We start from the raw sequence: 24,469 nt of genomic DNA on the forward strand, positions 1-24,469 counted from the left end.
TCCCAAGCCCAAGTTTTTGCCGCGGCGACTGCCAGAGCCGCGTTCCGTCAGTACCCATCAGCTGCTTCAGGGGTCCCATGAGCCAGCCAGGCCCGATAGAACTCCTTCTTCAGCTTGACGGCATCCCTTACCTCCGGTGTCCACCACCGTGTTCGGGGATTGCCGCCGTGACAGGCGCCGGAGACCTTATGGCCGCAGCTCCGAACTGCCGCCCCGACAATGGAGGCGTGGAACATAGTCCATTCAGACTCAATGTCCCCCACCTCCCTCGGGACCTGGTTGAAGCTCTGTCGGAGGTGGGAGTTGAAGACCTCTCTGACAGGGGCCTCCGCCAAACGTTCCCAACAGACCCTCACTATACGTTTGGGCTTGCCAGGTCTGTCCAGCTTTTTCCTCCGCCATCGAATCCAATTCACCACCAAGTGGTGATCAGTTGACAGCTCAGCCCCTCTCTTCACCCGAGTGTCCAAGACATATGGCCGAAGATCAGAAGAAACGACTACAAAGTCGATCATCTACCTCCGACCTAGGGTGTCCTGGTGCCAAGTGCACTGATGGACACCCTTATGCATGAACATGGTGTTTGTTATGGATAAACCCTGACTAGCACAGAAATCCAATAACAACTCACCGCTCGGGTTCAGATCAGGGAGGCCGTTCCTCCCAATCACGCCCCTCCAGGTATCACTGTCGCTACCCACGTGGGCGTTAAAGTCCCCCAGTAGAACGACAGAGTCCCCAGTGGGAGTGCTTTCCAGCACGCCCTTCAGGGACTCCAAAAAGGCCGGGTACTCCGCACTGCCGCTAGGCGCATAAGCACAAACGACAGTGAGAGACCGTTCCCTGACCCGAAGGCGCAGGGAGATGACCCTCTCATTCACCAGGGTAGACTGCAACACATGGCGGCTAAACTGGGGGGCTATTAATAAGCCCACACCTGCCCGCCACCTCTCACCCTGGGCAACACCAGAATAGTGGAGAGTCCACCCTTGGTCAAGAAGAGTGGTTCCAGAACCCAAGCTGTGAGTGGAAGTGAGCCCGACTATATCTAGACGGTATCTCTCAACCTCCCGCACCAGCTCAGGCTCCTTCCCCGCCAGTGAGGTGACATTCTAAGTCCCAAAAACCAGAGTTGGCGCCTGAGGTTTGGGTCAGCCAGGCACTCGGCCCCGACCACCGCCCAAATCACAATGCACCGGCCCCTTACGGTCTCTCCGGCAGGTGGTGAGCCCACGGAAGAGCAGCTCCACGTCATGGCTTCGGGCTGAGCCCGGCCAGGCCCCGTGGGCATAGACCTGGCCACCAGGCGCTTGCATGCGAGCCCCCCCCCCCAGGCCTGGCTCCAGGGTGGGGCCCCGGTGACCCCATACCGGGCGGGGTAAACAAAAGCCTTGGTTTCAGTTTCTTCATAAGGGGCTTTTGAACCGCACTTTGTCTCGTCTGTCATCCAGGACCTGTTTACCATGGGAGACCCTACCAGGGGCATATAGCCCCAGGCAACATAGCTCCTGGAGTCATTCAGGCACTCAAACCCCTCCACCACGGTAAGGTGGCGGTTCACGGAGGGGCAGTCTGGACCAATTAACAGTAAATGGTATTAATAACAAGAGACCGAAAAATAAAAAACCAGATATCAGGACACTACATAACGGGGGACTGTGGAGCAGACAGTATAGACTTACCTTGAAGCCTCATGTCCACACGAGTCTGTGGATTCTCAATGGGGAGTATGAACTCATAGTGAACTCCAGGATTGTGCTGCTGGTAGATCATCTGGATGAAAAAGTAGCAGGGGAATGGCCAATACTATACAATGTGTTCAAGACAGCTTAAGCTTAACAAGTGTGACTACTGCCAGAATGTGGTACAGAACCTACTGGGAGCAAGAGGTTCATTGTTGCAGAAAGTAACCGGCATTGTTTTGCTTATCAGTTAGCCACTATGTCACAAAGCTGGGTAGTATTCAGAAAATTAAAATAAAAAATTTACCACAGGAACACACACAGTCAGAAGACACAGACACACATAATAATAATAATATATATATACACACACACACACACATTTTCAAAACCGCTTGTCCCATACGGGGTCGCGGGGAACCGGAGACAACCCGGCAACACAGGGCGGAAGGCCGGAGGGGGAGGGGACACACCCAGGACGGGACGCCAGTCCATCGCAAGGCACCCCAAGTGGGATTCAAACCCCAGACCCACCAGAGAGCAGGACTGTGGTCCAACCCACTGCGCCACCGCACCCCCAATAATAATATAATTTTTATTATTTTTAAACAACAACAACAATAATAATAATAATAATAATACAGACACGGCTCAACTTACATAAATTCAGATTCATGTAAAAAATCCCGGCATACACATTATTTGCAGATAGCTCGTAAGCAAAACATCTGAAATACGTTACACGCAAGTCAATGTAGCCAGACAAGGCAGGAAGCTGCATTTTCCCAGTTCCTGCCTGTTCTGAGCCATGAGCACATCTCCTCTCCTTAGTGTAGTGCTTTTATCGCACATTTTTTATCCATTTTATTATTCACAATGTCTGGTGGTAAATGTGCACTTGAAGGAAAACGAGAACTGTCTCGCAAGTGTACAGCAGTCGATTTGGAGATGAAATTGAAAATAATAAGGAAGTACAAAGGTGGACAAAGATTATCGTCTATAGCATGGGAACCAGGTTTAGCTGTATCGACTATAAATACAGTAGTGAAGGATGCTGCACATGTAAAGGATGTGAAAGGAATAGCTAGTATGAAAACAACAATAGGGGGGCATGGTGGCGCAGTGGGTTGGACCAGGTTCTGCTCTCCGGTAGGTCTGGGGTTCAAGTCCCGCTTGGGGTGCCTTGCAACAGACTGTCATCCTGTCCTCCCCCTCCAGCTTTATGCCCTGAGTTGCTGGGTTAGGCTCCGGTTCCCTGTGACCCCGTATGGGACAAGCAGTTCAGAAAGTGTGTGGGTGAAAACAACAATAATAATATGACAGATATTTAATACGTCTGACATTTAATAGAGAATTATACATATTGTGTAATTTTTTTATACCCGTGTTTGCAACAAATGCCTAGGCTCGGCAAGCCTATGTTAAATGGTGGGGGGTGAGGGGAATCTGACATACATAACTTTTGACTTACGTAAGGGGTTGAAGAATGGTCTATTTGGTAAGTGGATGGGTGTCTGTAATAACAATAATAATAATAATTATATACAAACTATTGTTTATCTTAGTCTTAGATCCTCCCGTGCTGTTGGGCACATCGGGCAACGAAGTCGCTCCACCACTGCCGGTCCTCTGCCAGCGCTTCAACTTCATTCCAGGATACGCCAGCAAACTTAAGATCGTTGATGAAAGTTTGACGCCAGGTGGTGCGGGGTTGGCCCCGGCCACGCCTGGCCCCCAGGGGGCACCAGCGCATTGCCACCCGAGGAATGGGATGTCGTTGCATTCGTAAAATATGCCCAGCTATCCTGAGTCGTCGTTGCGTGATTCTAACTTGAAGGCTGCTGGAATTTCCCTGGCGCAAGACTACTTCGTTGGTAATGTAGTCGATGTATTGGATCTTGAGAATCCGCCAGAGACATCGTTGGTGGAATGCGTTTATCCTGCGAACAGTGTTCGCCGTCAGCTTCCAAGTTTTGCATGCGCAGATTGTGGTCAGGACGACAATGGAGGCGTATAGTCGTAACTTAATCTTGAGGGAGATTGAAGCTGACGTTCAGATGTGCTGGAGGCGACGGAACACGGCCAAAGCTTTCCCGATCCGGCACCGGACATCAGTCTCGGCGTCACCATCGTGACAAACAATGCTCCCCAAGTGGGTGAATTTCTCCACTGTCTCCAGTCGTGTTGCGTCAACAGTGATGTTGGCTGGCACGCCTACGGGTCTGGTCTTCATGATCTTTGATTTTTCTGAGCTGATACACAGGCCGATCTTACTGGCTTCGTGGCTGAGTCTCTCAGTTGCGTTTTGGAGCTGGGTTTTGTCTTCGGCGAGCAGGGCCACGTCGTCGGCAAAATCTAGATCTGTCAAGCGATCTTGAACCCTCCAAGGGATGCCTGCTTCAACATACGCAGTTGCCTTTTTCATGATGAAGTCAAGGGCAACGAGAAAGAGGATCGGTGAAAGGATACAGCCCTGGCGGACGCCAGTAGTGATCTCAAAAAAAGCTGTGTGCCCTGCGTCGGTCCTTACGCAGCATGAGAAGTTTAGATACAGATCCTTAAAGACGGTGACGAGGGTTTCTGGGACGCCATAGACCTGGAGGATTGCCCACAACGAGTCTTGATGGATACTGTCGAATGCCTTTTTGAAGTTGATAAAGTTGATATAAATTGGATGGCGGTATTCGACACATTGCTCGATGATATTTCGTAGGGTGAAGATCTGCTCGCAGCAGGAGCGGTCATTACGGAAACCTGCCTGCTCTTCTCGCAGCCGTTGGTCGATGGTGCGACGCAAACGACATAAAAGAACAGCGCAGAAAGCCTTCCGTGGAACCGAATGGAGTGTGATGCCTCGCCAAATTTACACAGTCGGTGACATTGCCTTTCTTGGGGAGCCGAACACTGATGCCTTTTCTCCAATTCTTGGGGAGTTTCCCCTGGCGCCAGCAGATGTTGAATAGGCGGGTCAGCTGCACGGCCATGGGCTGACCACCCACTTTCAGGAGCTCTGGGTTGACCTCATCGAGTCCAGCCACCTTATTGTTCCGGAGCTCTTTGATGGCCATATTCGTCTCTTCGATTGAAATATCGCCCATGTTGACATCTAGGTCGTTATGCACCTCTTCTACGGTAAAATCGTACGTGGCAGGTGGGTCAGGCTGGCTGAGGATGTCTCAAAAATGTTCCATCCACCTTTTGTCCTGTTTGGCTTTGGTCAGGAGAAGCTTTCCATGTTTATCTTTAATTGCGATGTTTGAATAGCTCCGCGATCTCGTGAGCTCGCTAACGATTCAGTAAAGCGTTCTAGAGTCGCCGCGATCCGCCGCGACCTGGGCCTCCGCCCCCTTTCGTAGGAGCCAGTCTTTCTTGTCTCGACAACATGATCGTTTGACTCGATGGTTGAGGTCGGCGTATAGTGTTTATACATACTGTATTATTCTGCATATTACTATATTACTATGTATACTGTATACACTATGTTACAATAATAATAATAATAATAATAATAATAATAATAATCACACACACACACACACACTGGCTGAAACCGCTTGTCCTGAGCAGGGTCCCAGTGAGCCAGAGCCTAACCCAGAAACGCAGGGAGCAAGGCTGGAGGGGGAGGGGACACACCCAGGACAGGATGCCAGTCCGTCGCAAGGCACCCCAAGCAGGACTCGAACCCCAGACCTGCCTGAGAGCAGGACTCGACCAAACCCACTTTTATTATTATTATTATTATTATTATTATTATTATTATTATTGTGTGTCTAATACATGTGAAATACATCATATTATCATTAACAAATACATCATATTATAAGGGGTCCAGCACAGGGCGCAAGGCTAATCAGAGGTACACTCAATGGGATGCCAGGCCAGTCCATAACACGGTTGCCTCACACACACAAACTACAGGCAATTTAGGACTTTCTGCCTAAAACATGTGTTTGGATTGAGGGATTAAACCAAAGCACCTTGGAGAAAGGCCCTGCAATCACAGGGAGATTATTCAAACTCCAGATACACTGAGCCAGATTCAAACTCACACACCCTACCATTTACCATTATCTGCTGCACCACCATGCCACCTAGTGAAATATATATTGTGGTTGTGCCAGGGGGGTAACTGTAAATAGTTACTAGTAGATAATGACTTTACACTGTTTTGTGTGTTTATAAGCATTCTGCTGTGTGACTGGTTGTTCTTAGTGTTTATTCTTGTTATACACTGGAGGTTGCTAGGATACATGTGGGGGTTTTGCAACTAGTGATGGGTATTGTACAGTACAGGGTTGCAGGTTCCAGCTCTGTATCTGCTTTTGCACTACCCATGGTGTCTTTGTCATAAAAGCACCCCAGGCCTGTATAAATTTAATGAAAAACCTTTCCAAAGATGCCTGTCTCTGGACCCTGTGTTTAATGGCACTTCATGGGGGTTCTATAATGTTTTCTGCTAATGGGCTGTCCAGGTGTGGACTTGAATCCTGCTTTGTTTTGTCTCATATGCGGTCAGATGTTTTGTGGTTTGTTACTCACATAGACATCTAAGATCTCATTCGTGGGCCCCTCAGCCAGGATGGACTCCCCAGTCGTGCTACTAATCTCACTGGGTCGGCGGTACGTGAACATGGTGCCTGCACCCTCATACTTCCCGGGTCGGTCAATGGTCCACTGTCCATTGATGATGGAGCGCCCAGAGCGACTGCGCAGAGCTGTAGGATGATGTGTACAATCTGTAAGTAGCAGTCTTGCAATGGAAGCAGGCAGGCATGAACAACATAACGTCTTTGCTTTGTATGTACTCTACGTGTAATGAACATACAAGCTTAAATCTGGAATTTTAATTTTTATGGGGAATGTCAACAATAATACAGAAATACAAGCTGCCAACACCAGGCAAAACATAAGGTGTTGTAAGGTTTCACATAACTCACAAGGTATTGTTATTGTTAAGCTTAAATGTACCCAGAAAATTACTTTTACTGAATTTTTTCAATTAAATTTCCCACATTGAAGGAACAAATACTACATGAAATGCCCTGTAAACACTAAGTGTGCACAAGTGGCTTGACCATGCAAGGGATGAGAGCTCAAATCTTCCAACTGTTTCTGGGATATAGAGCCTCTAGTTCAGATAAAACTTGAATCTTCATCACCTGTGAGCACAGACTGAACTGCTGTTTCACTCTTCTACTTCTCTCCTCTAATGTCTGCAGGGCAAACAGTGTGTCACACCCCCAACAACGAGCGTAGCAGCAACACCTGCCTCCAATCAAGAAGACGCAGGATAAAAGGAGCTCGGCATCCACACACCAATATGGATTCTTGCAATTGCGATGTGCCTTTGCAGTTGCAATGGCTTTGTTCAGCATCTATAACGAGCCTGCTCTTGTTTTTTGATCCTGTTTGACCACTGATTGCCCATCTTGTCACATTTGTCCCTGGATTGACCCATGCCTGTTCTTGACTCTGATCTTGCCTTGTCCCTTGAACCTGACCTACGAGATTAAAGTCCCACCCACAATTGGGTCCACAAACTTACCTGTGTCCAGTCCTCGTGCCTGACACAGTGAGTGTGAACTCTGGATATGTCTGAAAAATGGACTTAAACTGGCAAACGATGAGACTTGATGGCTTAGAGTGATCTGTATCTTTATAGATGGTACCAGGTAAATGATTCCTAAAGCAGTTTCTAGTTGTTCTACACAGCCTGGATTCCTTCTGCTATTTTATGCTGGTCCTATTACTATATTTGTAAATTATGATTTTTCATTTCTATATTTGTTTCACTTTTTGGGCAGACAGCTCAGCTGAACAATCAAGAGATGATTTGGCTACACTTTGCATATCACTTCAACTTGATCTTTCCCCTCTTCAGCAGTTCAGAATTGCTAAACCAACAGCTTGACAGATGCTGGTACAGGTCCACAATCCCTTATTCAAAACTTCCAGGGTGACATGTGTTTTGGAATTCAGAATTTTTCAGGTTTTAGAAGAGTAATCTAAATTAAAAAAATATGTTGCACAAACTGCATATTGCATAATACCCCTAGCTGGGTCTGGGGCAGCACCTGTAATTAAACACAGTAATATTTATGAAGTGTATCATATGAATAGTCATCCTAAGTGTGATAAAGATTATAGTATTTCAGTTTATTTCTATAGTAATAAACTGGTTAATGATACTGTGGGATAAATATAGACCATAAATCCATCCCTCCATTTTCAATAACCACTTGTCCTGATCAGGGTCACGGTGAGCCAGAGGCTATCGCAGAAGCACTGGACAAAAGGCTGATGGGGACCACAAAGTGAATGGCATGCCAGTTCATCAGAGGATGGCCACACACAGTCATTCACCCATTTACACATTAAGGGCAATTTAGCATCACAAGTTCATTTGAAGTGCATGTCCTTGGGTGCAACCCCCACACAGACACAGGGAGAACATGCAAAGTCCTCACAGACTCAGCAGTGATCAAGCCATGTTCAGTTGTACGCCCCAGGTGCTGTGAGACAGCAGTGCTACGTGCTGCATCACCATGCCACAATGGATCATGAATGCTCCAGTATTTCTTATTTCAAAGGAAAACTTTAAACATACACAGGTTCAAACTAACCCTAAATATCTGTAAATACACATGCAATAAATGTTCATTACATCTGGTTGCTTGAAATTCTTGGAGAAGGGGGAACATCTGTGTCAACGTTTGTCATCCTCATCAGGCTTTGTTTTTACAGGTCTGGTGTCAAAATTATGAAAAACTCTGGGTTTCCAGTTTTTTTGACTTCGGAATTGCAGGAAGAAATTGTGGACTTGTAGTTTACACATGTGCACATTTTAATATCTCCCACAATAACCACTTCTCCCACTGAAATTGAAAGGGAAGGTTCCACAAACCCTATGGTTGCCGTTTGGTTTCTGGGAAGTGGAATTTTCCCCACCTTCTTTTAAAAGAACAGAAGTGTTGGAGGATGTGGTCCTGTAATGCAAACATTTTCACATGCGATGGCAGAGTTCCCGTCCTGCCGTCCTATTCAAACGCACTCGTACTCAATTAAAGCCTTCCGTTTCAGTCCTCACTTCACAAACAGCCTCTGGTGTTATCACTCAGTCTGGCTGATTAAATGCCCATAACATTGACTGTGAAAGATTTTAATAAAATCCTTTATTATCTAAATTACATCTGCTTCCCCTATGATGCTGATGACAAAGATGCCTTTTAATCAAACAAATGCTAACACAGTGAAAACCGTGTTGTTGCCTTGCATCTGAAACTCAGTGTCAAAAAATAACATTAAGAATTATGCCCTTAGGCAGCATATCTTGTCATAAGACCCAGTAACATTAAGTATTGTATGCAAAAAAGGATTGTTTCCTATTTCATAGGAAAATCACCAAACCCTTTTTCAGCCAATTTTTGAAGTATGACATTTTTTGAGTACCTGAAACACAATATAGAATATTTTAATATTTTTCATTTGAATTCAGTGGCAAATCGCACCCATGGAATAAAAAGGGTCGTAATATATTTAATATAAGACAGTTCGTTCCACTGCCTTTGAAAGAATACAAGGTGCCAGTGTTGTCCATTGTCACTCACCAAGGTAATTTCGGCTCTTGATCCTCTCCGTAACATTTATCTTGGTGGCTCCCTCTGGGATTTCCACAATCTTGTGGTAGCCAACCTTCGTCAGAGCATGAGTGAAGACTCCTGACACCACACGGCAAGTGGTGTTGCCCCCCCCACACACGCCACACATGTCCATCACCCTGCCTGAGCCGAGGTAGCCATCGCAGCCAAGACTCTGCAAAAGAGCACAACAATCAGAAAATTGCGGGTTGCTTGTTAGCAAATGAAGGGAACATCCCACACAAACAATTCCTGAAGAAGAAGCTGCCTTCCTGGGTGCAACCAACTTCTCTCCAACAGAGATAGCTCAGGCTTATAGATAGCTCTCAGATGCATGCAGTCTGAATGTCCCCTCAGAAGTATACTAGTTAGATTTACAATATGAGCTTCTCTATTAAAGAAGACATTGGAGGAGCAGCAAAGAAATGTAAGTTCACCTTTGACTTCCTGTTCTGCTCCCACTCACGTACTGAGATCTGACAAAATCAATGTGATCATTGTGTGGTTTTAGCCCAGGAGAACATGTTCTGTGGATTTGCCAGTCCACGACAACTCAGATGTCAGCATAAAGGGAAGAAGTACTTGTTTGACAGCCCAGATTCTGCAAAAAGCTCTTCTGGTATTTTGAAGGACTGAGAAAAATTCATATAAGTACTTGTAAGATTTGAACTTTTGAACTTACTGATTTATAACTTATTAGAGAGGTTTTTAAAAATTCTTATTCATGGTAGGTTCTGGGGTATTGGGGTGGCAGGAGGCTGGAGTAGTCTTCACCTTGCACCTGCATATCAAACAACATTGAGTGTTGCTGGGGTTCTTGTTCATAGCTTTGTTTTATATTGTTCTTTCATGTCCGTTCTTTTCTGCCTTACTTTTTACTTGGTCAAGTGTTTCTGCTGTTTTTGCTAGTGTGGTAGACTGTACTACTGGGATTACACCAGTATTTCATGGTAAATTTACATGAGTTCTCCACCCAAAATTACTGCCTGGAAGGTCAGGAGTATAGGCCATGATGCCAAGAGACAGATTTTTATATCCTTAAAAAAGTAACAATTTCTACAATAAAGAGGTTACGTACAGGCAGTCCCTGGATTATGAATGAGTTCCATTAATTAATAATAATAAATGCACACACACTGGCTGAAACCACTTGTCCTAAGCAGGGTCACGGTGAACCAGAGCCTAACCTGGAAACACAGGGTGCATGGCTGGAGGGAAAGAGGACACACTCAGGACAGGACACCAGTCCATCGCAAGGCACCTGAAGCAGGACTCAAACCCCAGACCCACCAGAGAGCAGGACCCAGCCAAGCCCGCTGCACCACCACACCCCTGCACATAACAATAAATGTTACTACATTATTTATAAAAGAGAGAGAGAGGAGGAGGAGAAGAAGGAGCAAGAGAGAGAACGTGTGTGTGTGTGTAAGTATATGTCACATCCCACAGGGTCACTGCCCCTCCTGGTCAGAGGCGGCGCCACTCAGTGCCGCTAGTTAATGCTTACGTATCACCTCACAGTCTCGTAGGACACGGAGGTATAAAAGGAGCCAGCGGAGCAGAACTACTCGCGGCTTCTTAATCAGCGGTTCTCTTGTCCCCTCAGTCTGTTTTCTAGGTGTTCATGTTCCAGTCCCGGGTGCCCGTCCTGTCAGTCCCTGCCTCTTGTCCTCCAGTCCTGGTCCATCGTTCCTGTCCGGTATTTCGTCACGTCTCGGGGTTGTGGTCAAACTCACTGAATAGCGTTTCACTGTTCACCGTAGTTCAAACATCGTGTGTGTTTCCTGGTCTCGTGTTTCCTGTTTCACTTTCACCGAGTGTCTTACAATACGCACAGTGCACTTCTAACATCACACTGCACGTGAGGTCATTTTGTACTTCGTCCGTGTTCGGACGTAATAGCAACGCGCGTCCGTGTCGGACTCCCGTCCGGACGCTACAGTATAAAAATATTAAAGAAACTTTAATGTTCGCTTTTCCAATGTTTGTTGGCATTTCATCTTTTTCCAATCGCTTAATTAATTCCACTTTAGTTTCAATTGTGATTGTTTTCCTTTTCTTTGATGCATCATCATCACTTGCACCACATTTACGCTTTGGTGCCATGGTTAGGAAGGTAAAAACAAAAAATTAAAGCCAAATACAATAAGGTGGTCCATGCCATACTGAGCAGGCAGGAAACTGAAGTGTGTGTGTGTGTGTGTGTGTGTGTGTGTGTGTGTGTGTGTTCGACCCAATTGCAGGATCTTTATGGTCAGGAACAGGCGTGGGTCCGTTGATGCAAAAATGTAGGTGTTGGGGAGAATCCGATGTCATGGTTGAGGAGGAAATGCAAGTGTCGGGAAGTGTGGACATCAGCAGTGGGAACGCGTGTGTGCGTGCGTGTGTGCGCGCAGGTGTGGCTTCCTTATACCCCACTGCTCTGATTTCGGGCAGGTGCAGAGTTCCTGAGCAAGGTCGTGGGCGTGACAGTCTGACTGAAAAGAAGTCTTTGTCCTTCTTCAGGCTCACACACCCACAAGCTGATGAACCACTGTAGATGCGTCCACACACCTTATTCACCATGGTGACTTACACTGCTAGATACACTACTTACAATGGGTCACTCATCCATACATCAGTGAAACACAGACACTCTGTCACTCACACACTATGGGGAAACCTGAAAAGCATGTCTTTGGACTGTGAGCGGAAACCCATACAGACAGAGAACATGTAAACTCCACACAGACTGAGCAGGGATCGAATCCATGCCCTCTTTCACCACCCAGACACTGTGAGACAGCACCGCTACTCATTTTACCACCATGCCACCCGTAATTCATACACAAGTCAGACATTTGTAACCTGGGGAGTGCATGTATAAACCACTAGGGTGGCCAAGTTCTCTCCCTCCATTGGTTTTAAGAAAATAGGTACTGCAGCTACAGGACAAATAGTTAAGGAAAATTCATTATTGGATGGTACAGCAGTTCTAGTAAACAAGAATATCCTTTTTACTTAAATTTCATTGGAAAGAATTTTCCTTACTCCAGTATGCCTTCATAGTGTGATGTTATCCATAAATATTAATTTCCTCCCCTATGCTGATGATACGCAACTCGTCCTGTCCATCAGGTCATCAGAGATGTTCACTATAATGCGCCTATCTTCTTGCCTTGACAACATCAAAGCCTTGATCTGTACTAATTATCTTGCTGTGGCACAACCAGTCTGCAAGGGAGGGGAAGGAGGAAGAAGGCAGGACAAACACACCTATTTTTAAAAATGTATCTCATTTAACTCTTGTGTACAGCAGTAGGAGACAGCAAGATAGTAAATGAACAGAGACAGTCGAGCAACAGACTGACCCCAAGTTCTCCTGAAGACCCAACGCACTCCTTGACCCCAAGCACAAGCACAAGAATCCAAATCCTTCACGACTTCCTATGGGAGCACTGATGAAACAAAGACCTTTCTTTGCTGCATGTGCCCAAAATACAGAGCAGTCTCTTTCAGTTGAACCTGTAGGGCCTAAATTTCCTTGCATCATCTGCACAAAATGCTGGTGTTCCCTTCAAACCAGGGCTATCATACAAAAGGCTTGTCGCCTCAGTAACCACTTACTTCCTTCACTTCTCGAGTATCTACACATTAAGCCATTTTCACTCTGAAGCAGACACTGGGAACTTAGTTCTTTCCTTCATTTCAAGCCTTAGCTACTGCAATTCATTGCTGCCCTGCAGCCCTGCTTTCGTCATCTCACCCGTTCAACTGTTCCAAAATGCAGCAGCAAGGCTTATCACCAGCTCCAGAAAATATTATCATATCACCCCAGTCTTTGCTCTTGGCTGTCATTGGCTGTTAGTCTTGTACCGATGTGATTTCAAGGTACTTCTCTAGTTTTAAATTTATTTACATCTCTCTTATTTTGGAAATCAGTAACTAGGCTGTATCTGTGGTCGAGTTCTAGAAGTGGGACTAGGGCATCACCTCCATCATCAGAAAAGCGCAACTGAGACTTTTTTTCCTACGCCAGCTAAATTCAGCATCTCGTAATGCAGCCTTAACACAACCATCGAGAGCGCTTTGACCACTTCCATCACCATCTCGCTCACTCCTGTTGTATCTCTTATTTGTTTGGGTCGGTGCTGTTTGATGTTGTGTGGAGAGGTGTTGTTTGTATTTGGCTGCCAACTTGTGATTGTTGATGAGTGGTTGGCAGTGAGTTCTAATTTGTATAATTTAGGATGTGATTCATAGAACTGCCACTAGATGGGCACACATTAAGATTCTTTGTTTAGCAAAAATGTGAGATGAAGTGAAGAAGCGTTTGCCTCAGAGTGTGTACGAGTGGAGCGATGGATGTTTTTGTTGGTATTTTAATTAAATGTAACGTTGTTACTGGAAAATGCCAGAAGTCAGTCTCGTCATTTGTGAACACAAGAAGCTGCAACAGTGTTAGTGATAATAGCCCCTGCCTCAATCCTCTTCAAGACCAGGCTGAAATGAGTGCTTTGCTCAGTTGAGATCATTTGCCTGTTAGCCATCAACAACAAGAATCCCATACACCACCAGGATGAAGAGGACAGCTGCCACTACATTTACCTGATGCTTTTCTCCAAAGCAACTTACAAAAGCTACAATTACTGACCCCTTTATACATACTGGGAATTTAGGGTAAGTACCTTGCTCAAGGGTACTACAGCAAGAGGTGGACTAAACCTGTGATGTTTGGATTCAAAGACAGTAGCTCTAACCACTATGCTACAAGCTGTCTGTAAACAAGTGTTCCTTCAAGCTGCATTTGAACCAGCAATGGACAAATGGCCATCAGTGTACTTTGGCATTCCACTGCTTTACCAACTGAACTATTAAAGACAAGTACTATTTCTATCTTACACTTTGTTTACACTATATCTGAAAATTGCACTCTCCATTTGCACACTGCTGTCATCTGCACTGTTGTGTCATAAATTGTTTTTTCCACATTGTTCATTTTGCACTGTTGTAGTTTCATTGTCAATTGCTTGCATACTGTGGCTATATTGAATATTGTTATTGTTGTTATTGTCTTCATGTTTGGCACTGAACCATGACAAATTCTTGTCTGTTTTATATACTGGGAATAAAGAGCTCTCACATCTGAATATATTAACATTTACAGTATTCATTTAGCAGACACAAAGTGGTGATTATTATGTAGTATTTAGCTGAGACCTTTATTCAAGGTGATTTACAGTGCTAGACACACTGCACATAACTCTACACAATGATTTGCCCATACAGTAGAGCAACGTAACACAAATAAGTACATACACACATACATAATGCAAGAGGGAACAATACAAGAAAGGAAAACAAATCTAACAGTATGGGGGAAATTTTCCATAAAGTCAAAGTAACACCTCTCAGTGAATGAAAGTGTGATGCCCCAGACAACATCCCCCGACAGACCACATCAGCACACCTGTATGAAATCATGAAGAGGTATAAAGGAAGGTCAACCACCCACTCCAGTCACGGAATGTCCCAGAGGCCTTTGTTTCATCAACAACTACTCCTGCGGTTACAACTCTCACTCTGCCCCTTGTTCCTAAATCTGGTTCTCAGATTTGTCCGTTGTGAAACATGTACGACCTCAGTTTCGATCTGCGACCCGGATTGGAAGATCAGCTTTCCACCTGGACCACTGCATGGAACATGCCCCCAGTCAGACAACCACACTGCCCGAATTTTCTCAATAAACTCCGCAATTAGCTGTATCCCCTCGCCTACCTGTGTCTTCTATGTGACAGTAAACTGGAACTAAGATTAAGCAGTTAATGTACCTACATTACTTCATTTAGCAGACACTTTTCTTCAAAGCAACTTCCAATGAATGCTATGTAGTATTTTCAGCCCACACCTTGTTCACCCAAGGTGACTTACACTGTTGTATACACTGCTTACAATGAATTACTCATCCATATATCACTGAAGCACACTCACTCTGCCACTCATACTCTGGGTGACTTGGAGTCGCTGATCCACCTGAATGTTTTTGGATTGTAGGAGGAAACCTCTATATGTTTAAATTACAAATACCCTGCATGCTCCATATACATTGTGGCTGGACCAGGGTTGATAAGGTCCCATCAAAGTTGTGGTTTTGATACAGAGGCTGTATCAATGATTTAGCATGGAATCTTCCACAACTTTCACTAGCATACAAGGCTTTAAATTCACATTTGCCATATTTGTCTCTTTGGGCACTTCCAATATGGCGCCAGCCGAGTGGCAGCTTGTTGCAGCATCTCGTTAGATTCTTTTTTTTTTACTTGTTGCTTGTCATGATCGATTACTTTTTTATTACTTTTTTATTACTTTTATTAATTTTTAATGACCATATCGCTGTTTCCTCACTTTTTGTAATGGGGGGCCGTGCTGAGCGGAGTGGCGTTGTGTCTATGTACACACGCGATCAGCTGCTAGCACTCTCCTATACAGGATACCTGCCCGGATCTAGGCCTGTTATCCTGGAGGAGCTCAGGAGGAGACACCGCGGGTGTAGAGCCGGAGCGAAGAGGAGAGCAAAGACGAGGAGATTTAAACCATTTGTCCCGTCGATTATTACCGGGAACGTGAGGTCTTTGGGAAATAAGATGGACAAGTTGTGGGCACTGATTCGGACCCAGAGGGAGTACCGGGACAGCAGCATTTTGTGCTTTACGGAGACATGGCTGCAACCGGACTTCCCGGAACACAGTGCCTCCATACCCGGCTTCAGGACATTCAGGCGGACAGAGATGTCAGGCTGAGCAGTAAGAAGAAGGGCGGTGGGATTGCAGCGTTTGTGAATGAACGGTGGTGCAATCCCGGACATATTACTGTGAAGGAACATTTCTGCTCGCCAGACACCAAACTCCTAGATTTGAGTATGCGTCCATTATTACTTACCACAGGAGTTCTCCTCCGTCATACTGGTCGGGGTTTACATTCCACCATCAGCTGATGAGGCATCGGCATGTGACGCGGTACACACCACCGTTGGTAGGTTACAGTCTCAGCACCCCGATGCTTTTGTGGCTGTTACTGGAGATTTTAATCATGTTAGATTGGACTCAATTCTTCCAACTTTTCATCAGTTTATTGATTGCACTACGTGGGAAAACAAAACACTGGATCTTTTGTATGCAAATGTCGAGAACGCATATACCGCCACTGCCCTGCCCCCACTTGGTAGATCAGACCACAATCTTATCCTTTTAACACCTCAGTATGTCCCTGCAGTTCAAAGGCAGCCTATCTCCACAAGGAACGTGAGGAGGTGGACTCAGGAGGCCTGTGAGGCCCTGCAGGACTGCTTTGAAACAACAAATTGGGATGTGCTCTGCAGACCACATGGGGACGACATCAATAACATCACTGACTGCATCACGGACTATATTAATTTCTGTGAGGACACTATCATTCCAACCCAGACAGTACGCTGTTTTCCTAATAACAAGCCTTGGATTAACAGTGACCTGAAGGGTTTGCTGAACCAAAAGAAGAGAGCCTTCAGGTCTGGTGACAAGGACAAGATGAGAAGGATACAGCGCCAACTGAAGGTGGCACTGAGGAAGTGCCTCTTATAGACAGAAGCTGGAGAATAAACTCCAGCTGAACAACATGAGGGACGTGTGGATGGGCATGAAGCAGATCACAGGCTATAACATCAAAGATCGTCAGCAGGACGGCAGCCTGGACAGAGCCAATGAGTTGAATCTATTCTTTAACAGGTTCAGCACTGGACCCCCTGCTGGCCCTCCCCACACTGGACCAGTCTTCACACCCTCTTTGTCACCCTCTTATGCCTTGCATCGTATCCACTCCCACCCCCCCACTGTGTACATCTGACCACAATCCCCCAACTCCAACCTCCATGAATGTGACCATTGGCCAGGTGAGAAGACAGCTGGAGAGACTCCACCAAGGCAAGGCTGCAGGCCCGGATCACATCAGCCCCCGGGTCCTGAGGTCCTGTGCAGCCCAGCTGTCTGGCATCCTGCAACACATCTTCAACCTGAGTCTGTTGCAGGAAAGGATTCCGGTGCTATGGAAGACATCTTGTTTAGGACCGGTGCCAAAGATAGCCATCCCATCTGGCCCCAGTGACTTCAGACCAGTTGCCCTAACATCACATGTTATGAAGGTACTGGAGAGACTGGTGATGAAGCAGCTGAGACCACAGGTGAAACCTAGTCTGGACCCCCTTCAGTTTGCCTATCAGCCTCATGTGGGTGTGGATGATGCCGTCGCCTATCTGCTGCAGCGAGTTCATTCTCACTTGGATGGTAGTGGCAGCACTGTGAGGATCATGTTTTTTGACTTCTCCAGTGCCTTTAATACCATCCAACCTCTTTTGTTGAGTGAGAAGCTGCTGGGGATGGGTGTCAGTGCATCTACGGTCTCCTGGATCTCTGACTATCTGTCAGACAGGCCTCAGTTTGTACGGCTGGGGAGCTTCCTGTCTGATGTGTTGGTTAGTAACACAGGAGCATCACAGGGAACTGTCCTGTCACCATTCCTGTTCACTCTGTACACCTCTGATTTTCAGTATGATACTGAATCCTGCCACTTGCAGAAGTTCTCTGATGACTCTGCAGTGGTGGGGTGTATCAGAGATGGACAGGAGTTGGAGTATAGGCACCTGGTGGATTACTTTGTGGAGTGGTGCAGCAGGAATCATCTGCTCCTAAATGTCAGGAAGACCAAGGAGATGGTCGTCGACTTTAGGAAGACAAGAACTGCAGTCAGACCCATAAAGATCCTGGGGGAGGAGGTTGAGACTGTTCAGAACTAGAAGTACTTAGGTGTCCGCTTGAACAGTAGTCTGGACTGGAGGGACCACACTGATGCGGTGTACAAGAAAGGAATTAGCAGACTCTATTTTCTGAGAAAGCTCAGATCTTTCAATGTGTGCAGCAAGATGCTGGAGATCTTCTACCAGTATGTTGTTGCGAGTGCTATCTATTTTGCTGTGGTCTGCTGGGAGAGCAGAATCAATGCCAGAGATGCCAGCAGGATGAACAAACTCATCCGTAAGGCCGGTAGCATCATTGGACAGAACATGGAGACGTCTGAGTCAGTGAGGAATAGGAGGTCACTGAACAAACTGCTCTCCATCATGGACACTCCATCCCACCCACTTCACAGCACACTGCAGAGACAGCGAAGCTCATTCTCTAATAGAATCATTCAGCTCCGCTGTCGTAAAGAACGGTTCAGGAAATCATTCCTACCGTTCGCAATAACACTGTTCAACAGCTCACCTCTGTGTGACAGAAGAACTATTCAGCACTATTGTTAGTTCATTTTGTTACTACTTCATAATGATTATATTACCATTCTGCACAACTTGCAGTATATACTGTTGCACTACTAGTACTACATACTGTTTTGATTTATTTAAATATACTTATTTACTATTCCTCCAACTGTATATATAATTGTACATATTTTTATCTCGTATTTTTCCACTTGTTTTTATATTTTTTATATTGCAAGTATTTTCAGACTTGTATTCTGCTGCTGTAACATAATAATTTCCCTTGTGGGATCAATAAAGTATATCTATCTATCTATCTATCTATCTATTAAAAAAACAGGAACTTGTACTTTTTCTTTCACTGGCACCATGTTTTAAAAATTCATAAATTCATGGAGGGCAAAAAATTTGAACCTAACACCAGTTATAAACTTGGTAAAGAATAAATAGCATAAAATCAAGGGGAAATGAGGACTAATGGTGGGGGGGGCTAAAAGACATTAAACATGGGACAAACTGAATACATACATTTTCAGTTTATAACATGGACATGAGTATTAATTGAATATCTGAAAGTGTTAGTGATTTTTTAAACTGAAATGCTTTCATATGGTGGGTTAATGAGATTCAGACAAACAAAAAGAGGCAGCAATGCGTACTGATTTGAGGTCATGCTCTGGAGGTCACCAAACAAATTAAATCAGTAGTGGTAGTATTACTGAGTCAACAACTGTTAACAACAATCGAGTCACTCTCAACCTAGTAGCCACTGGGAGAGAGCAAGCGAGTGAAGAGAGACAGTCGAGCAACAGACTGACTAGTTTGAACTGACCAGCAGGGGACTGTGCTTGAACAACACGCTGAACCCTTGGCTGGAAACTATACCAGGTTTCTGAGACCTACTTCAAGACAAAAAATGACTTCCTTGGAATTATGCACAAGCCATTATTTCCAGTTGAGCGCACTGTCTTGAAGTCACAAAAAAACTTCACTGGCATTCAATCCAGCAGCATTGCAGGACCCTATCTATAGAACATTGCCCAGTGAGCACTTTCTTCTCCCTCAAACCACCTCTAATCCAAGTATAGGGTTTCAACAAAGCAAGTGCCATAAGTGAGAGCACACAAAAAGACTAATTTATGGAGTGCCAAACAGCTCTGGCTTTATTGAGGAGAATCAGTTATTGCTGTGAAAAAATGGTCGGCAACAAGGAAAGTAGCCTAAGAAAGGATCCAGACCTAGAGCACAGCAACAGTAATGTCCAGAAGACACTATCAGTTGGACACCTTTGACCTGCAGACATTCTTTTTCAAATATTATTTTATACATTAATACATACTGTAGCACAGACGACTCACGTTTGTAGAAACACTTTCAGATAACTTTTATGTATTAATATGGCAATGTTTTAATTTTATGTTTATTTCTTCTTTTTCTTATTCAGTATCAACACAATATCAGAGCCCCTTAAAAACTTGTAGAATTTCTGATTATGAGTTATGAATGTCCGTAATCACACATTATACTGTTGCCCTTTGCACTGAGGCCTGAATACCAACAACAAAATTTGTGAGGAAATGCAAACAAGGGAAAGTCACTGTTGTTTTTGGCTGCAGTAGCTGATGTTTACCAGCCCATTTAGGATCTGTCACGTCCACGCCCGCACCACAATCAATAGCACCAGATGCTGATCAAGCACCTGATGACAATCAGAGCACTCGCCTTTAAAAGATCCTCCTCAACCCCTTCACATTTGCAGAATCTCACTCCTGTTCTTCATTCCTGGCATCTGACCATTTGCGTTGTCTCCTGACTTCATCCACGGATTCTTGCTCCCACTCCAACTGCCAATCGATCGATCGATCGATCGACTCTTCGCCCGTCTCCTACAATGAGAAATCGCCTGATTCCTCAGTTCCTGATAAACAATCCTGCACTTGGGTCCAGCCATCCCCACATCCTCTGTTCCACGTGACAGAAGATTCCGGCTCCAACATGGACCCAGCAATGATGGGATGCCTAATAAGCGTTCTACAGGAACTCCCATGTCTGCTTCGCCCAGAAACAGATCCAAGAGCTGAGATGATGGAAGTATTGCTGCCAGAACCTGTGTCGCAACCAGACATCTCTCTTCCTCCACCAACGAATCCTCAGCTTGCCTCCTGAGGATAGGACTGGATTCTAGACAGATACATAAAGCATGTCATCGCTCTGGACAACCTGGCCTGGGAGCATCTGCAACACCTCCAGAATGCTCCAACACCCTTGCAGGTCAGTCATGGACGCTTGGCCCCCGCAGGAACAGACACCTCCAAGATGGCCTTTGCCTCTACTGTGGTGGTTCCGGCCACTTCCTAACAACCTGCTCTGAGCAACCCGTGGCTGTCCACCAGAGACATCTGCCTCAAGCTGCCCTCCAAAAAACTCAGCCCCTGGTTCATTGGACCCTAGAAAATCCTTTGACATATCACCCCTGTTAGTTGCCTCCTCAATTACACATCTGCTCCATATTTCATGTCTCCCTGCTTAAGTCCTACAGTACCTCCCTGCTCCAAGCCACCAGAGGAGACCCGACGCTCCTTCCGATAGAGGTGGATGGGGTGCCAGCCTACACTGTCCGCACCCTCCTGGACTTCCAGAGCCAGCATGGGGGCATATACTACCTTGTAGACTGGGAGGGGTATAGCCGGGAAGAACACAGCTGGGTGCCGGCACATGATATCCATCCATCAGTCCATCTTTCATCACCGACTTCCATCAAGACCATCAGTGGACGCCCCATCCCAGAGGCTGCCACCCCTTCCAGGTGTCGTAGGGCAGCCAGAGTCACTTGTGAGGTGGGGTGGTATTGTCACATCCATGCCTGCACCACAATCAACAGCACCTGACGCCGATCAAGCACCTGACGACAATCAGAGCATTTTCTTTTAAAAGACCCTCCTCAGCCCCTTTGCACTCGTGGAATCTCACTGAGACAACTGCCCCACTTTGCACCTATGTCCCCTTCTCCTTCATTCCTAGTTCCTGTTCTTCGTACCCCAGTTTGTGACCATTTGCCTCGTCTCCTGACTTTGTTCACGGGTCCTCACTCCCAATCTGACCCCTGATCAACTGACTCTTTGTCCGTCCCCAACAACGAGAAATTGCCTGATCTCTTAGTTCCTGATGAACGATTCTGCACTTGGGTCCAGCTATCCCCATGTCCTCTGTTCCGTGTGACAGGATCAGTTTCTACATGAGCTGGTTGTGGTGGACCATTCATTTCTCTCCTGTAGTACACACTTGTATGATTCCTTTGAATGCTCTCTTACTTAGACACATTGGAAAAAATGGCTCTGAGTGTAAACCACTTTCATATCAGATCTGAAATCCTCAAAGCAGGAACTTGTATGTTTGCTGTTAAAAGCACTTTGTAATGGGAGCAGCAAGTCTGTACAGGTTCTTTGACATGGTACAGGTTCTTTGACATGGCACAGGTTACGATATATCACCATTTTCCCCTAGAGAAAGCTATCATTCCAGCTTATAAATTTTAAACTTGAACTTCATTTCTGCCATCTGTACTTTAATCTTGTTCTTTCTGTCACTACCTAAAGTATGTGACCATACATCAGAATGGCGATGTAGACTAAATGCTGAAAAGCCATCAAAGGACTACAACTTTTCCACCATAATCCTACTTTTGCTGCTGCATCAAGCTGTCTAATGAACATTGTGAATAATCCTGCTGTCATTCATGACAACAATCAAAGGAAAATTAAACTGTAGGCTACCTGGACCAGAGGGAGAGAACAACCTATTTTACTGCAGGAGAAATCCAGCACCTTAGATGTGGAAGTCTTTATTTTCATCTTGACTGAGCCAGGCTTTGCCATGTGATGAAGGTAACCTACCTGGATTCAGGGTGGGGCCAGATCAACCCTGGTTGTATCACGTGGATAAGGGTATCTCATGTTGAAACACTCTAAATATCCCATGACCTCAGGTTACATCACTGATGATGTGTCCAGGTGCATCCCAAGATGTGTTGTATATACAGTATACTCAGCTGTGAACCTGACACTGAGGTCACAGTCCAGTGAGGCTAGTAGGACCACAACATCTGCAAACAGCACTTATACAACTATGGAGTCCCCAACCTGAATTCTTTCCAAACCCAGACTGCACCTTTGGTATCCTGTCCATGAATACCCCAAACAACCCAGGAGACAAGACACAACTTGGCAGAGTCCATCACCTGCACTGAACAAGTTCAGCTTAATGTCGGTAGTGCGAACACAACTCTCCAAATAAGCTGAATGGCTCAGTACTACCTATTTCCACAGTATCTCCCACAGAATACACTAGGGAACATGACTGTGGCCTCCTGTAAACTAAGTGTGCTAATTCGTACAACAGCATTATTGTGGAGAGGAGTGAAATTAGTCCACTGTTCCATAGCCAGAAAGAAATCCATATTGTTTCTCCTGGATGGGAGGCATGACACTCAGCTGTAGCCTCCTCCTCTCCAAGGAACCTGGCACAGGCTTTCCAAGGTAGGCTGAGAAGCCTGGTCCCCTCCACAGCTCACAACCTTGTCATGGTGGAGGGGCTTGACTGCCTCTGGACCTTGACAAATATGTGGTCTGAAGTCTTGTGCTCCTGGGGAGTTTACCCATGGGAAATTGGTCATAGGGGAGGAACAAAAAAAGGAATCAAAATGAAAGTCCTCCACTACAAAATGAATCAAAATGAAAGTCCTCTACTAAAAAAGAATCAAGATGAAAGTCCTCCACTAATTTACAAAATATTAACACCACCCCTGGAGCCAGGCCTTGGGATGGTGTTCACTGCTGAGTCCCTGGTGTGGTTGGGTGATTTGCACAGTTAGGATAGTGTTATTCACTTGTGTGAGGGTTGATGGTGCGTGATTATTTAGATGGCTTAGGCCAAGACATCTCTCCCATGACTGAATGCTGGCTGTGCTGAAAGTAGTGAAGAAGATTAAACTCAATGTATGGTATACACCCAACCTATTGCTAGCAAATACAATATGATTTCAGATTTGAGAGTTGTTGTAATACATAGAGTATTTTGCTCAATAGCAAATAAGTGCTTGTATTTTGAATTTGCTTGTTAGACTAGTGCTATGAAATGGAACTGCAGCAAGAAAAGCACACTGAGAAATCCACTTTCATTTTCAGTTCACAATTTTGAAATACAGCATAAATAGACTTGTATCCCGCAGTAAAATAACCTTTTGCATATATTTCACATGCATATACCCTCAGTAAAAGATCAGTCCCTTTTGAATCTAAAAATCACACGTCCAGCAGGCTTCAGTGGCTGAAAAACCAGAAACCTCCCCTGGGGGCTGGGAGCGTTCAAAGTAATCAAGTTGATATGAAAAGGCTCCAGGGACCCTGATATATACTAGAAAAGAGACAAATGTAACGAGGATGGTATATGCAACCATTTTAACATATATTCTTCAGAAAGCAGAATACTTCCACAACTATAATTTTATATGTCTGAATATATTTACTCAGGAATAAAAATAGTCCCCTTCAAAGGACATAATTAGCATGGTTTGTCACAAATATACATTCTTATCTGCCATGTTATCTGCAACTCCCATTCAAAGCCGCCTTACTGAAGTTCCAGCCTTTCCCAATAAAACTCGAGTGCCTCTTTACATCGTATAGATTCTCATGAGGGTTCTCATGCATTACATTTTCATTGACCTTAGCAGTGAACCGGAGTTCTACTTTGCGAAATAGGCTGTGAACTGTATGTCTTGATTTCCGAGGTTTGAATGAAATTTGTTTTGTATTTTGTACATAGAAAATCTTAAAGGGGACAAATGTTAACTAGCAAATAAATACAATATATATTTGTAT

The 24,469-nt window shown here is 45.2% G+C and overlaps 1 protein-coding gene across 1 annotated transcript in view; it reads right to left on the bottom strand.

The window, feature by feature from the left end:
- The window catches only part of thsd4 (thrombospondin type 1 domain containing 4), a 68,672-nt gene that overhangs the window by 12,935 nt on the left and 31,268 nt on the right, over window positions 1–24,469 (bottom strand). The window contains exons 8-10 of the mRNA XM_018748026.2: window positions 9,290–9,494; window positions 6,222–6,397; window positions 1,683–1,773 (exon numbers count right to left, since the gene is read on the bottom strand). Of these exons, the coding sequence (XP_018603542.1) occupies window positions 1,683–1,773; window positions 6,222–6,397; window positions 9,290–9,494 (472 nt within the window). The remainder of the gene's footprint in view (window positions 1–1,682; window positions 1,774–6,221; window positions 6,398–9,289; window positions 9,495–24,469) is intronic.

This window comes from Scleropages formosus, chromosome 5 (genome assembly GCF_900964775.1).
Source record: "Scleropages formosus chromosome 5, fSclFor1.1, whole genome shotgun sequence".
Lineage (NCBI taxonomy): Eukaryota > Metazoa > Chordata > Actinopteri > Osteoglossiformes > Osteoglossidae > Scleropages > Scleropages formosus.